The 13,441-nt window shown below is 40.9% G+C and overlaps 1 protein-coding gene across 3 annotated transcripts in view; it reads left to right on the forward strand.

Moving 5' to 3' along the window:
* TAFA5 (TAFA chemokine like family member 5) overlaps positions 1 to 13,441 on the forward strand; it is a 308,827-nt gene that overhangs the window by 228,588 nt on the left and 66,798 nt on the right. For 2 of the 3 annotated variants that reach the window (XR_009967711.1, XM_062634190.1), the window contains exon 3: positions 5,842 to 5,969. Coding sequence is in view for 2 of the 3 variants with exons in the window: in XM_062634190.1 (XP_062490174.1) it covers positions 5,842 to 5,969 (128 nt within the window). In the remaining variant the exon portion in view is untranslated. Of the gene's footprint in view, positions 1 to 5,841; positions 5,970 to 10,263; positions 10,378 to 13,441 lie in introns of those variants that run through there. The other variant, XM_062634189.1, reaches the window with a different exon arrangement.

The following is a 13,441-nucleotide window of genomic DNA, read 5'->3' on the forward strand; positions in this document are numbered from 1 at the left end:
TCTATTCACACACCTTAATATGGCAGACTCTTATGCCACAGCAGAATTCCTAGGGGCCAGTCATGTAGCTGGCAGGAGTTCCCCTTAGGCAGTCCTAGTTTGAGATGATATGAATGGCTGCATATTTGGAGACCATCTCCTGTATGTTATCCTGCTCCTTCCAAATACAAATGTTGTGCGTGGTGCAATCTGCACTGTTCATGGTAAACCAAGCAGGTCACTATTAAAGGTGTCTTCTCAACCTGGGGGTTGCAATAAAATTTCTCCCTTACTAGAACTATGATTGAGGTGAGCTGCAGGAAAAGCCTCTGCTTTGTCATTCAGGCTTTTTCTCTTGATCTAGTTACCTGGTCTTAATTTGTAGCCTCTGTAGTCCACAATAAATTACTTTTTTTCCATATATTTCTCAAGTTCAGTTCAAGTATCCCACCCAATCTTGACAGCAAGAGCTAAATGATAAAATGGGTGTCTAGACATTGCTATATTGCTTTTCTTAGAACTAAACAGTCTTTGGTCTAGATGCCCTATAAATTATTGAGACAACCTAACTCTGTGAATTAGCACTGCTTCCAATTTTTTTAAGTGGAGCAGAATGACTGCTGTAAAAGGTACCCAAGGTTTGTGATGTTTCCTTGTTGTGTAGTAAAATAGATTAACATTTGGGGCTTATACGCTATTAGAGTCAAATTGCTGCTTTAAAGACAGTTCATGATTGCAATGTCTTATTAAACTACTGTGATTCGGTTTGTGTTTCTGCTGGCCTCTTTCCTGCTGCTGCAATTTAACTGATAGATGTTTTAAAAGCCCATTACTTTGCATATTTTTGTTGCGGTTCTTTAATTTCTTATATATATGTATTAAAGCATGCTGTAATGCAGGAAAATGGGACAGAGAAAATCTCCAGTCTAGTGACCACTAAGAATTCATAGGTATTTGTTTCCAGCTCTCCAACATATTTCTTGTGTGCCCTTGGTCAAGTTGATTAGCCTCTGAAAAATGGAGATAGTAAACAGCACTTACCAGTCATAGATAAAACTGCATAAATGTAGTAAGTTAAGTTCTGCAGAGTGTTCTGGGATCTTTGATAGGTAGATAGTATGTATGTACTGAATCAGGCAGAGGAGAAAAATGCTTGGAGCAAAAGGCTACAGCTGAACAAACTGGAAAAAAGAAAAAAGAAAAATGTGAGGTAAAGAGAACAGGGAGGCTGGGAGAGGAGTGGGATGGTCGAAACAGTTGGGATCAGTTGGAGGTCATTAATTATAAAATACGTGGATCCTCTTCAGAGTTAATAGGGCAAAATTGGAACAGTAGGATAAAAGGCTTTGTCTAGCTACATCTAAACTGGTGAATACAAAGGCATTTTACAGGCTATGCTGATCAGCTTTCCTCAAAGTTGAAGGAAAACATCAGTGAAAAGAATATGAAAATCAAAAAGGAATTATTTTTTTCCAAGTCATACTCTATGTCCTTCATTAAGGGCTACAATTTATCCTTATAAAAAAAAACCAAACCCCAAAGTGAAGGAGAACATCATTCTGTAAGAAGTATGGGAGAGCTAAACTCTCATTTAAGAAGCATGTTTCAAAATGGAATATTCTGCTTGGGCTTAGGAAAAAATTTTTCTACTCCCTCCTGCAAAGAATCATCCATTCACTACTTCAGGGATCTGGAATTGAATGATAAACATTAACTAAGCCAACTTTTTTTACATTCTTGTATCGTGGTTCTCGTGATGATTTGTAAATATTAATTTCACATACCACTTTTGACACATATGATCACAATGTATTCTGAAATCATAAGTCTCAGTATCCAAATGCTGGTTTAATCAATATTCTTGTTTGATGAAAAAAAATACATTCTTTTATTTCCAGTTTCATTCTCCAACATTTGAAAAAATATGAGAAAACAAGCTGTAACTATTTGAGTGTTTTAATCAAACATATTTTAGATGGCTGTAAGTTTTTGCATGTACTGCAGCAGAACAAGATTTATCTCACTTTTTTACTATCACAAAAAAACTTTTGATTTTCAGATATGAGATTAACTGGAGATGTTGTAATTGATAACTGCCTGAGTGTAGAGTGAATGTGAGGAAAGAAAGCACAGAAAATAAAGCGGTTTTTCCATAGGAAAGTATATGTACAATGTTAAACCAGGTAAGAAGTTTAGTGACAAAACATTTCTAGTTGCAGTATTTAACAGAAAATAATGTATGGTGTTCTGAAACACTAATAAGTTGAACAGTCTTAAGCTGGGCTGTGCTGATCAGAAACACAGACTTCTATATATTTATTTTACTAATAATTTGAAGTCCATTGCAAATTTCTCAGTCTTGCAAAAAAGCGGAGAACACTGGTGGGTAGCTTGGTGTCATGCTCGTATAACCTCTGCTTGCCTGCAACACCTCAGATCTGTTTGTATGAAAAACCCTTGGACAGACTCCAGTTGTTCTCCAGTTCAGATGGTATTACCAATGAAAGCAATTCTACCTTGTGCTGAGCACTGTCAGTTCCTGTTAACTTCAGTTCAAGTGAAGGGGCACAGCCCTTCTTAGAAGATGCAAAGTAGTGTCAGCTCAGATTCTTAAGATGAAATTCAGTTCTTTGCAGAAGGTCTGCACAAAGCCTATGTATCGTTTAAGTGCCACTTAATTCTTTATAATGGAGCTTGGAGTGGATTTGAAGAATCTGATAGGCTTTTTGCTGTCTCGTCTGGTGAATATAAACAGTAAAAAAGCAAGTGTACCGCCTCAGGAAATACAGTGTATTCCTTTGCTTTGGCTAGTGTAACTCAGTTTCAATTGCTGATAGAAATTCTTTGATACTATGCTGATAAAACCATTGTATACTTTGCTCGCTCCCTATGTTATATATTTAGCTTCACTGTGCTACTCTGCTGTAATGGACAAACTGAAAAGTGAAAATGCAAAAATAGATGTAATCCCATCTACATGAGCACGGCCCCCCGTTTTGCAACTGTAACTACCCACGGGTGTCTGAACAGTGACTGGATAGACAGCTCATACCCTAGTGTGAGGGTGCCTGCCTGGCCTGCTTGTGGCAAATGGTTTGGAAAGCAGGGCCTGAGGAGGCAGGGATTCAAGAGTCTGTGTGTTTGTACAGCTTGTAAGACAAAGCAGGGCCAAGAGAAAGAGCTGGATAAAACAACTGTGAAGATTTGTGGCAAGGGAGGGAAGGGGAAGGGGGGTCTGTTTTGTGTTACTGATATCAATCCTGCACTGCTGCTGGTTATGTGTCATTAATAAATTAATAAACCATTTTAATACTGATTTGCTTTAAGCCATGTGGGCTGAGTAGTTTCCCCCCCCCAGAAGTAGTTGTTCCAATTCTCAAGGCCTAAATGCATGAGGTAGTCTATACACTTAGCGCAGAAATGTTTTAGACTTCATCTCCTGTAAAATACTTTTGATATGTTCTAAATTTGTGTGCATATCCCCAATACCCAGAGCTCAGACTCCATATATTTGTAATATTTCCAACAGCTGCATTCTGAGGTAACAACCAAGCAAACACTGAGTAATTCACAGAGGAGGGAAATATTTTTGTAAAGATTAGTTCAAATTATGTTTCCAGGAAAACCTCCCACCTGAGATAGTAAAGGCAATCTAGCACATATTTTTTGTTTTAACCAACTGTTCAGTCTTTCAGTGATCCTTCACATTGTTGAAACATTGCTAGAAGTAGCCATTTTGATCTGTGAATTGCAAAATATGCACCTGCAAATGGATGAGGCTTCATGTTGACATTTTTACTGAGCTTTTTTCTGTAAAACCTGCAACTGGATGCATGCCTTCACTCAGAAGGGATGAGGCTATTACCTGTTACAAATGAGATGTTAGTCTCAAAACCTGATATGATCCATTTCTCTGTAGAGGAGTACCTACGGACCCCAAGCAAATTCCAGATTTCTGTATATTATGTGCTATAAAAGCTTAGTGGGTTTGCTTAAAAAAATTGTAGCTATGAAAATTGTCTGGGAATCATTCCTCCAGTGAGATATATATACAGATATCTTGACTAATGAACAGTGCAAATTCCTATGTTGACATCTGGGAGCTAAGGTGCTTTTTATATTGAAAACCTTCATAGGAATTTTAGACTGAGCTTCCACTGGAAGAAATCAGTGTTTGTTAAATTCCTGGAGCTTACCAACAATTGTATCAGGACTGAGGACACAGGTTGTTTCATGTCAAAATATTGCAAAGGATTTTATTAAAAGACTAAATTACACTTCTATTTCTTGCCATGAACTGGTGGCATTGGGAATTGTATTCCTATGCCAGTTCTAGACAGAGGAAGTCGGGGACATAGGGAGTCTGAATCACACGTTCAGGTGAGAATAAAGAGCTGCAACTGCCAGTGGCTATAAATACCTGCTTTTAAGCTCTGTGGACCCGAAGTTAATTTGGAGCATAATAAGCTTCTCATACGCTTATGTTGCTAAGTGTTTCTCCTGTAGTTTTCTTTTTGTTGGGCTCATGGAGGTTGAAGATACACTGCATGTATTGGTGTCAAGCATCAACACAGAAGAAGACAATCTGTGTTCCCATCTGTGGAACTTGTTCTGCCCTTTAACCCTAGGATACGTACATACAAATTGAGGTGGTGAAGATTTCTCATAGTCTAGCCCAGGATTGCTGACGTGATCTCTGAAAGAACTGAGTATCATTTTGTGTGGACAGCAACTTACCAACTGAACAGAAGATGAATTGTTTGGGGGACCTTACCTTGTTTAGCATGAATATATGGCACCATACAAGTGAACGCTTCTCTGTATATGTACTTTATAATATCCCAAACACCTCATACTACAATTTTGCCTACAGGGTGAGAGCGAAAGAGTAATGAATTATTAGTCCTATTGCTTAGTATTCTATGAGAAGAATACCAGATATTACAGAGGTGAACTCAAAAGAAGTATAATCCATAAAGAAGTCTACAGGAATTAAAGCCCTCTTTCTCCCTGCCTTGAAGAAACGATCTCCCTACAGCTCATCTGCATCTACTTTAATGCAGTCAGAGCTCTGTTGTGCCAAGAGTGCCAGTGTGTGACCTTGGGGAAATTTTGCAGACCCAGCTTACCAGAGGCGCAAGCATTAAGAGGAACCACAAAACACACAACAAACTACCTATCAGACAATTAGGGACCTTCCTGACTGTACTTCCTTTCCATTGCAGTTATAGGATAAAAGGGTATTTGTACCAGTCTTTCCCCTCTGCTCCTTGTCTGCTACCTCATGATTTCCCAACCTTTACTTCATTTACACCAGTCCTTGTTATGTTCCTAGTTCTTGCCCCTTTCTGTTCACTACCATTGCAAGTATCACAGAGTTCCGCAATTCTTGTCATTTTGTTGACCACCTCTAACTGTTTATTATATTTTTAATCTCTCCACTGTGGGTCTCATGTCTAGTTACACTGCAAGCACTTTGGGAGAAGGAGTGTCTGCCCAGGTGTATAGTCGAACACAAAGGATTAAGTTGTTAGCCACCCCGACAATATTTCCTTGACTGTAAGGAGCATGGAATTAGAAAATTAGCTAACTTTTCTGTTCTTTTGATTTACAACTCTCCTTTGGGCTATTGTTGGGTTTTAAGTTCTATTTGTATTATGAAATTTGTTGGCACAGCAGGTATTATGAATATTTTTTTTAAATTGCCTAGGGCTGTCTACATCATAACCTGTGGCTGCATTATCAGATGATGAAAATAGACAAGGCAAATGAAAAAGTGTTTAGAGATAAGTGAAATATGAATTCTCTTGCCAATTGTTTTTGGTTGTGTTTGTTTGTTTTTTTTTCTTTTCTGTTCCATAGCACGAATTATCAAAACAAAACAGTGGTGTGAAATGCTTCCATGTTTAGAAGGAGAAGGCTGTGATTTGCTAATCAATAAATCAGGCTGGACCTGTACACAACCAGGAGGACGGATAAAGACAACCACGGTAGGTTACTTCTCTGTTCTATATTTCTTCAGTTTCTCATTCACTTTAGTTTACTGAAAAACAAGGAGTGAGATTTCTAATTGTTTTTTGGCACAGATAGGTAAAGTCTGTTGCCTTATAATTAAGCTATGTACCCAACTGTGCATACTGAAATACACAACAGTGTTATCTCAAAGGCAAGAAAAATGTGTAATTCCCACAGTTACTAAGGGTGAAAATTATATCAAGGTTTTCTTAAAAGGTGCCAGTGATTTAACTAGTATTTGTATTCAGCCTGAAGACAGAGCCTTATTGCTTTGCTATACAAGAATTTTCTTATGCTGAGAAAGCGTAGGGTATAAAACTGAACACATGGTCTAGAAGGGTGAAAAGAAAGCTTTCAATGGGAATTGGAGAGAAAGTATTTTTGCTATTCTGACTGTACTAGAAAAGCAAGATGCACAAGCAGATCTTTAGTTTTCAGTGAGAGAGTCAGTGAGACACAGAAAACATGTGAAGAGATCCATTTTTTCATCTTCCTTTTGGTCCTGGTTTGTTGATAAACCCCTCAACTCTCTGATTTGGTGTCTTGGGGCATGTGCTTTTAGTGTAGCTAAGAATATATATGACAGTAATAGTTTCTAGGGCCTGTAATATATCAAACAGATTTCTAGAAAATGTTCTCAAATGCCAACAACACTTTGACTTAAAAATGGAAACAAATCTGCAGAAGTATAATGGAGCAATTTTCTGATATTTTTCTAGACGCTTGAATGATTTTTTCCCGTTTTTGTTTTTTGGGTTTTTTTTTAGATTTACATGGAGCTTGAGTGTAATTTAAATGAGTGCAATTTAAAGAGTATTTAGGTTTAAAAGTACTTACCAGTGAGGAGTAAATTAAGGCCCATCATCCCCTGCACAATTTCTCTGTCTAATCAGGAGACAGACACCAGTACAAAACCTTTTATTGTTTTAGAATGCCTATATTTTGGAAAATTAACATGTTTTTCACTTTTAAGAAATGAATGAAGATTTGATAGTGCTTTATGAGACACCTACAAAACAAACTTTATGAATTGTGACCACTGTTTTGATGCTCCTGTATTTACCAGACATAATATTCTTTATGGACAGGGCTATAAAACTTAACGCAGTCTCTGAGGTCTTACTAAACATTGTTTGCCTGTAGATCTTTTGCATTCAAGTTATGTAAGAGTGGCATAAAAAAAAAAGGAAGGAAATAAGTTTTTGAAACATTAATGCAAACTTCCAAGGGCAAGGAGACCTAATACAGTAACTTTGTCATACTTGAAATATTATCCTAAATCTCTTTAATTCAGAGGTATTTTCTACACCCAAGGTAAACAGAAAACCAATGTACTGTGACACATTGCCAGCTGTCATTGTAGTTCTTTATTTGATGTTTTGTGCTAATAGCATGACTGAGTAATGCAAAGAAGGCAGAGATCTTCAGTATCTATCTTTAATGGAGTGATTCAGATATCCTTTCATTGGATATCTGATTCTGAACTCTCACTTGTCTGCATAGCTCTTTAATGCTACTGACATGAATGGAGTGACTCATAAATTTGATTAACATAAATGAAATCATGCCCCATCAGTAAAATTAAGGCCATGGCAAGTGTAATATTGTAAAACAGACTCTCCCCCACACAGAGATATCATTGTCATTGGTAAGGAGAGATTCTGCCAGAGAGCCAACTGTAGAACAGCTCTGAGCATAAGCCCACATCTACATCAAGCAGTCTTCAACAGTTGGTATTACACATGCAGACACACAACAAACACACAGTACTTTTCAGTCAAGCCAGACTAGCATCTCAGAATACTTAAAGAAGCACTGAATGCAGAACGAGAAGGGGGGGAGGGGGGAAAATGTTAAAAAAAAAGGAACCTAAGAAACCCCAATTACTGAAATATTAAGAATAAAAAGTATATGTTCATTTGTTCTTTAGCCACTTCATTGAAGAGTAAGCTTTGGACAATGGTAATTAATAGGTTTGGGAACTACGTCTTAAGATGACTCTATAAAGTGTATGACTGTGATTAAAAGAAAAGAATTTTTCTAACAGAAACACCAAGACACATGCTTACTGTATCAGTACTCTTAGGTCAGCAGCTGCTGATGCAATCAAGTAATTTCTATTTCTGCTCTTAATCATCACACCTGAGTTGCCAAGCCCATCATGGCATCTAAGTGCAACAGGAAGAATTCCCTGCTGGGAAGGTCCAAGAAAATGGCCAGTGGTAGTACAGCGAAATAAATGTCCAAACATATCATATTAATTATTATATATGAAATGTCTGTTATGAAGTAGAAATAATTCTTGACCACATCTCCAGTAACAGCTAGATTAGGTCCTTAATGTTTTAACTAGCAATTTCATTAGCACACGTTGTTAATCTAATATTTGCAGGCCTTTCCTGCTAACATTAGCTTATATCTTAAAGATACTTAGCAGCAGGTCTTGCATTATCAAGTGGCGATAGATCATATAGCAGAGATATTGCTGGTTGGTAAATGCTGAGACAATAACTTGCCACACTTACTAAAGCCAGAGCAGTATTGAACTCTGATGGACTAAGACCAGCTGTTGTGGTAATACCAGCTTTCACACTGATTCCAGGAGGTTGTGTAGAATCGTAACTTTTTAAGTAGTGTATTTACAAGTAGCACATGGCAAGGTAGGACTGGTGGAGGTCTTACGCAGAACATGAGTTCCTTTTCACATGAGAATATACTTTAGGACTCACACTTATATATGCGTCTACCCCCAAAAAAGGGAAGAAATATGATTCCTTTTCTGTAGACAAGTTTAATATTCAGCATGTTTTCTATGAAAAAAACAAGCAAACAGTGAATGAAAATACCCATAGATCCAAAGCAAAAGTACAATTTCTGTAAATAGGGAGCATTGCTGCTATGTTATGCTGTGTGTCAAAATTGTGCAGACTTTCTACACAGAGACAGGTTTTTTTCACTGCCTGTCACTTTTTATTATCACCTCTGGAAATAATGAAACTAAATCAGAATTATCCCCTCATGTGGGTAGCAGTGGTTTATATTCATTTTGTGTTCACTTTGCACAGCTATAAATGACTACACAAGGTGCAAGGCAAAGGAAAATCAGGCTCAAAGTATACTCTAAATGGATCTGGATGTCACTTCTGCCCTGTCATCCTTTCTACAAGGTGTGAATGAACCAAAGATTTTTCATCTGCTAAGAGGCTTTTAGAATTGAGGACTGACCAGGCTAACTGCCAACCTATGTATTAAGCAGCTGACTGTCGATTCAAGGAAACAGTATGGCACCTTGTAAAAGAGGATAGCAAGAGAATATGACACAATTGTTAGCACTTTCAACAGACTAAGTACCTCCGTATAGCAAATGTCTCTACAGTCACTTTAAAATCACCCGCCTTAAAAATTTCTTCTTCTGCAGTTCATATTGCTCTTTCAATTCTTTAAAAAAAGTTATATGATTTTTAAAAATAGTATGTAGGTTCAATAGTGACAGCAGATATGCCTTCTTTTTTTTTTTTTTCTTAAGATATTGCTGAAGGGCCTGTCCATTTTATATTTCAGGTATAATACTTGCCAGCATATAGATGGGAATATACATAATGTATTGGATTTACAGGGGAGATTAATTTTAGCACCAAAGTGTATATATGTTGTCAATGATCCATCACTACCTAATTGTTACTTAATTAATTCCTTCTTCTACATGATGTGATTTCAATGCATGGAGCTAAACCGAACATTCATGTGCCAGTTCCTCGGTAGCTAACCTTTTAAAACCTTTGCGATTTTACTGCTAAATTAGCTGAAGTGGGAAATTAAGGAGTATGAAGAAGCTGAGAAGCTCACAGTGGATAAAAGGCGTAATTACTCTGACATGGAGCTCAGTGCTTAGCTAGTGAAATTTATTAAGGATCTAGCTTCACCAAGGGATGTGACTTTCATAATAGAGTTTACTTAGACACAGAGCAACTTAGCATTCTTCACCATTAATATAAATGACATGGTGGCTGGATTGGCAAGGCAATTTCTTCTTTACCCTGAAAAATACAATAGCTTTTTTTATTGGCTGTAATTTAAATCAAGATTTTTCTGCAGAGCTTTATCATACATGTATGTGTGATAAAGGTAACTCAGATAAAAAGTAGTGGTTTGCTTTCATCATTTACAGGCAACGTGTTCTCACTCATCCCATTACATTCAAAGTAAAAAAGAAATATATATATATATGTTACATATTTGTAACATACTTGAGAATTTACTTTTTTTTAGACTGAAGACCAGCTGGAAATGTCCTGAGGCCATGGTCTAGTGGTCTGAGCTTGGGACTGGGAGCCAGAAACTCCTGAGCTCTAATCCCGGCTCTGACAGTGACGCCCTCTGTGGCCTTGGGTAAGTCACTGAACCTCCCTGCCTCAGTTTCCCCAGCAGTAAAAATAAGATTAACAATATTTAGTGAGTCTAGGAGTACTGAGTTAACATTTTAAGAGGTTTAGAAATTCAGAGTAACTTAAAAATATTGTTATTTATAAATGTCCTTACTGGTGATATTTATGCTGTTGCTAGATGATCATATAAGCTTGGCATTCCTCTACTTAGTCTCACCTACATTTCAGCTCTGAGTGTTTCTAAATGTGCATTTCACATCTCCACAGGTCAGCTGATTTTATTTGGTTAAGCTGGTTTTAGAAGTTCTCTGACGTTCCACTAGTTCTAGTTCTGTGTCGTTCCAGGACACAATACCACCAAAGTAAGCTTTCAGACAGCACCAAATTAGAGCAGTAGAAAGATTCAGGCATGCATGCCATGCTGTCGTGGTTTAAACCCAGTCAGGTAATTCGTTCACTCACTTCCCCCCCTTTCTTGCCCTCCCCCTGCTCCCGGAGGGACGGAGAGGAGAATCGAAAAGAATGCAACTCCCACGGGTTGAGATAAGAACAGTTTAGTAACTAAGGTATAACACAAATCACTACTGCTACCACCAATGATAATAATGATAAAGGAAATAACAAGGGAAGGGAATACATCATCTCACCACCAGCCAACCGATAACTCGCCCCCCCAGCCCGACCAAGCTCCGACCGATACCTCCTCCAACCCTGCAGTCTCCCAGCCCTTCCGGCTAACTCCCAGTTACATCCTGGGCATAACGTGCTGTGGTATGGAATACCTCTTTGGTCAGTTTGGGTCAGGTGTCCTGTCTCTACTTCCTCCTGGCTTCCCCTCCTCCCTGGCAGAGCATGAGGCCCACAAAGTCCTTGGCCAAACCAAAACATCGCTTGTTAGCAGCTCTGTTCCCGAGCTGAAAGTCAAAACATTGCACTGCACCAGCTACCAAGAAGGGGAAAAATGACTGCTACTGCTGAACCCAAGACATTATCCACCCCTTATTCCATACCATTCACGTCATGCTCAGATCCCACATTTTCAATATACCATCACTCTTATCTCAGTGCACTCTTATCTTAGTGCATGGACCAGTCCCTATAAAGCTGCTGAGTCCATCTGGTCCATGATGTCAGGCTCCATCTCTTGTAATAGTCTTCCAGAGCAGGAGAGACTGTGTGCAGTGTTCACACTCGTGAATAACCTGGGCAATAGTGTCCATTGCTAAGTCCACCCCTCGATCATGAGTCCATCTCTGTGTTGCATCTCTGCTCTGATGGCCTGAGGTGTCATGGGCCCACCAGGCTTAAAATAATTCACTGTCCCCTTAAGCAGTTTCTGCAGCTTGTTGCTGGGGACTCCATACAGCTGCCTTCCATCTCCGATGCTTCCAAAGCACTGGAGGGGCCCAGTGGACTAGATACTTGCCCATACTGTCACACACACCCTGCCACTCCTGGCTGTCCAGCCTTGGAGAAAACCTCTTGGTCCCCCTATATTGTTGTCTAACTGCAGACAAGACCCAAACCTGACTCTGCTTAACTTTTGAGATCAGACAAAATGGTTGTGGGTAGAACACAGTCTGTGTGTGCGCCAACATGCTGATCCCCATCACAATCAGCAGGCAGGTCCCAAGGATACCCAAAGGCCATTCAAAACCTTCAGAACTCTCAGTTGATGCTGCTGTACTTTGTCACTGGGGCTGGTGCAGCTGCTGTGCTTGCCGGCTCTCCCACCGCCAGCTTCTCTTTTCCCGAGTCCAGCTCTTCCTCCTCTGCCTTGCTGGGAAATGCTGCCTGGTCTCCTGCATCCTCCTGGGGCTCGGCGGGCGGCTTCCGGGAAATGCTCTCGGCCGTCGCGGGGCTGGGCTCGGCCGCGGGGCTCGGCTCCTCCGCGGGGCTCGGCTCCTCCGCCGCCTTCTCCCGCTGCTCGGCAGCCGCCTCCTTCTGCTCCTCGACCGCCCCGACCTCCTCCACCGGCAGCCGTCCCCTCGCGGCCTCCGGCCCCGCTCCCGCCGCCGCTTGGTTCCCGGGGCCCCTCTCCCGGGCTGGTTCGGCTGCCGCCGGCTCCCGGGGCCGCTCCCCCTCTGCTCCCCGCAGCCTCACGAAGATGGAGAGTAGGGTGAGGGCCAGGACGGTGAAGAGCAGCCGGACGGCCAGGTACAAGTGCACGGCCACGTCCGTCCCGCCCTGCTGCTGGAGCCCACCCGTATTACAAGCCATTGCCATAAGGCACAGTGAGACAAGAACCTTAGCCCAGGCCCCATACTCGATAAACACTATCACAGCAAATACCGGCTCTACGTAAGTTACAACATTCTGAAGCTGTGAGATCAAGCAAAACAACTCTGAGAGCCAATAAATCAGCATTGTGACGAGTGACTATTAATCCAGTCAAATCTGTCGTTATCTCAACCCTTCGTGCCCCACGTTGGGCGCCAAAAAAGAACTGTCGTGGTTTAAACCCAGTCAGGTAGCTTGTTCACTCACTCCCAGTGAGTGGTGCCGAGCTGACAACAATCGAGGTCCGTGTCCGTCTCCCCCCCCTGCCTCCCCGCACCGGGGCTCTCCCCTTCCCCGCTCCCGGAGGAACGGGGAGGATCGAGAGAGTGCAACTCCTACGGGTTGAGACAAAAACAGTCCAGCAACAAATCACCACCGCTACTATCAGCTACAACAATGATAAGGGAAAATAACAAGGGAAGAGAATACGATACCACCGGCCAAGAGAAACGAGCTCCACCCGGAAGCCCCTGTCCTTCCGGGTAACTCCCAGTTACCCCCCACCCCGGGCATGACGTGCTGTGGTATGGAATACCTCCCCGGCTAGCCCGGGTCAGGCGCCCCGTCTCTGCTTCCTCACAGCTTCCCCTCCTCCCTGGCAGAGCATGAGCCTCACAGAGTCCTTGGTCAGGGTAAACATCACTTAGCAACAACCGAGAACATCGGCTTCACCAACACTGTTCTCAAACTGGAAGTCAAAACACAGCACTGTACCAGTTAACACAAAGGAAAAACATGACTGCTACTGCGGAACCCAGGACACATGCCAAATTAGGTTTCCT

Source organism: Pezoporus occidentalis, unplaced genomic scaffold (assembly GCF_034315485.1).
Source record: "Pezoporus occidentalis ecotype Australia unplaced genomic scaffold, CSIRO_AGI_Poc_V1 ctg42, whole genome shotgun sequence".
Lineage (NCBI taxonomy): Eukaryota > Metazoa > Chordata > Aves > Psittaciformes > Psittacidae > Pezoporus > Pezoporus occidentalis.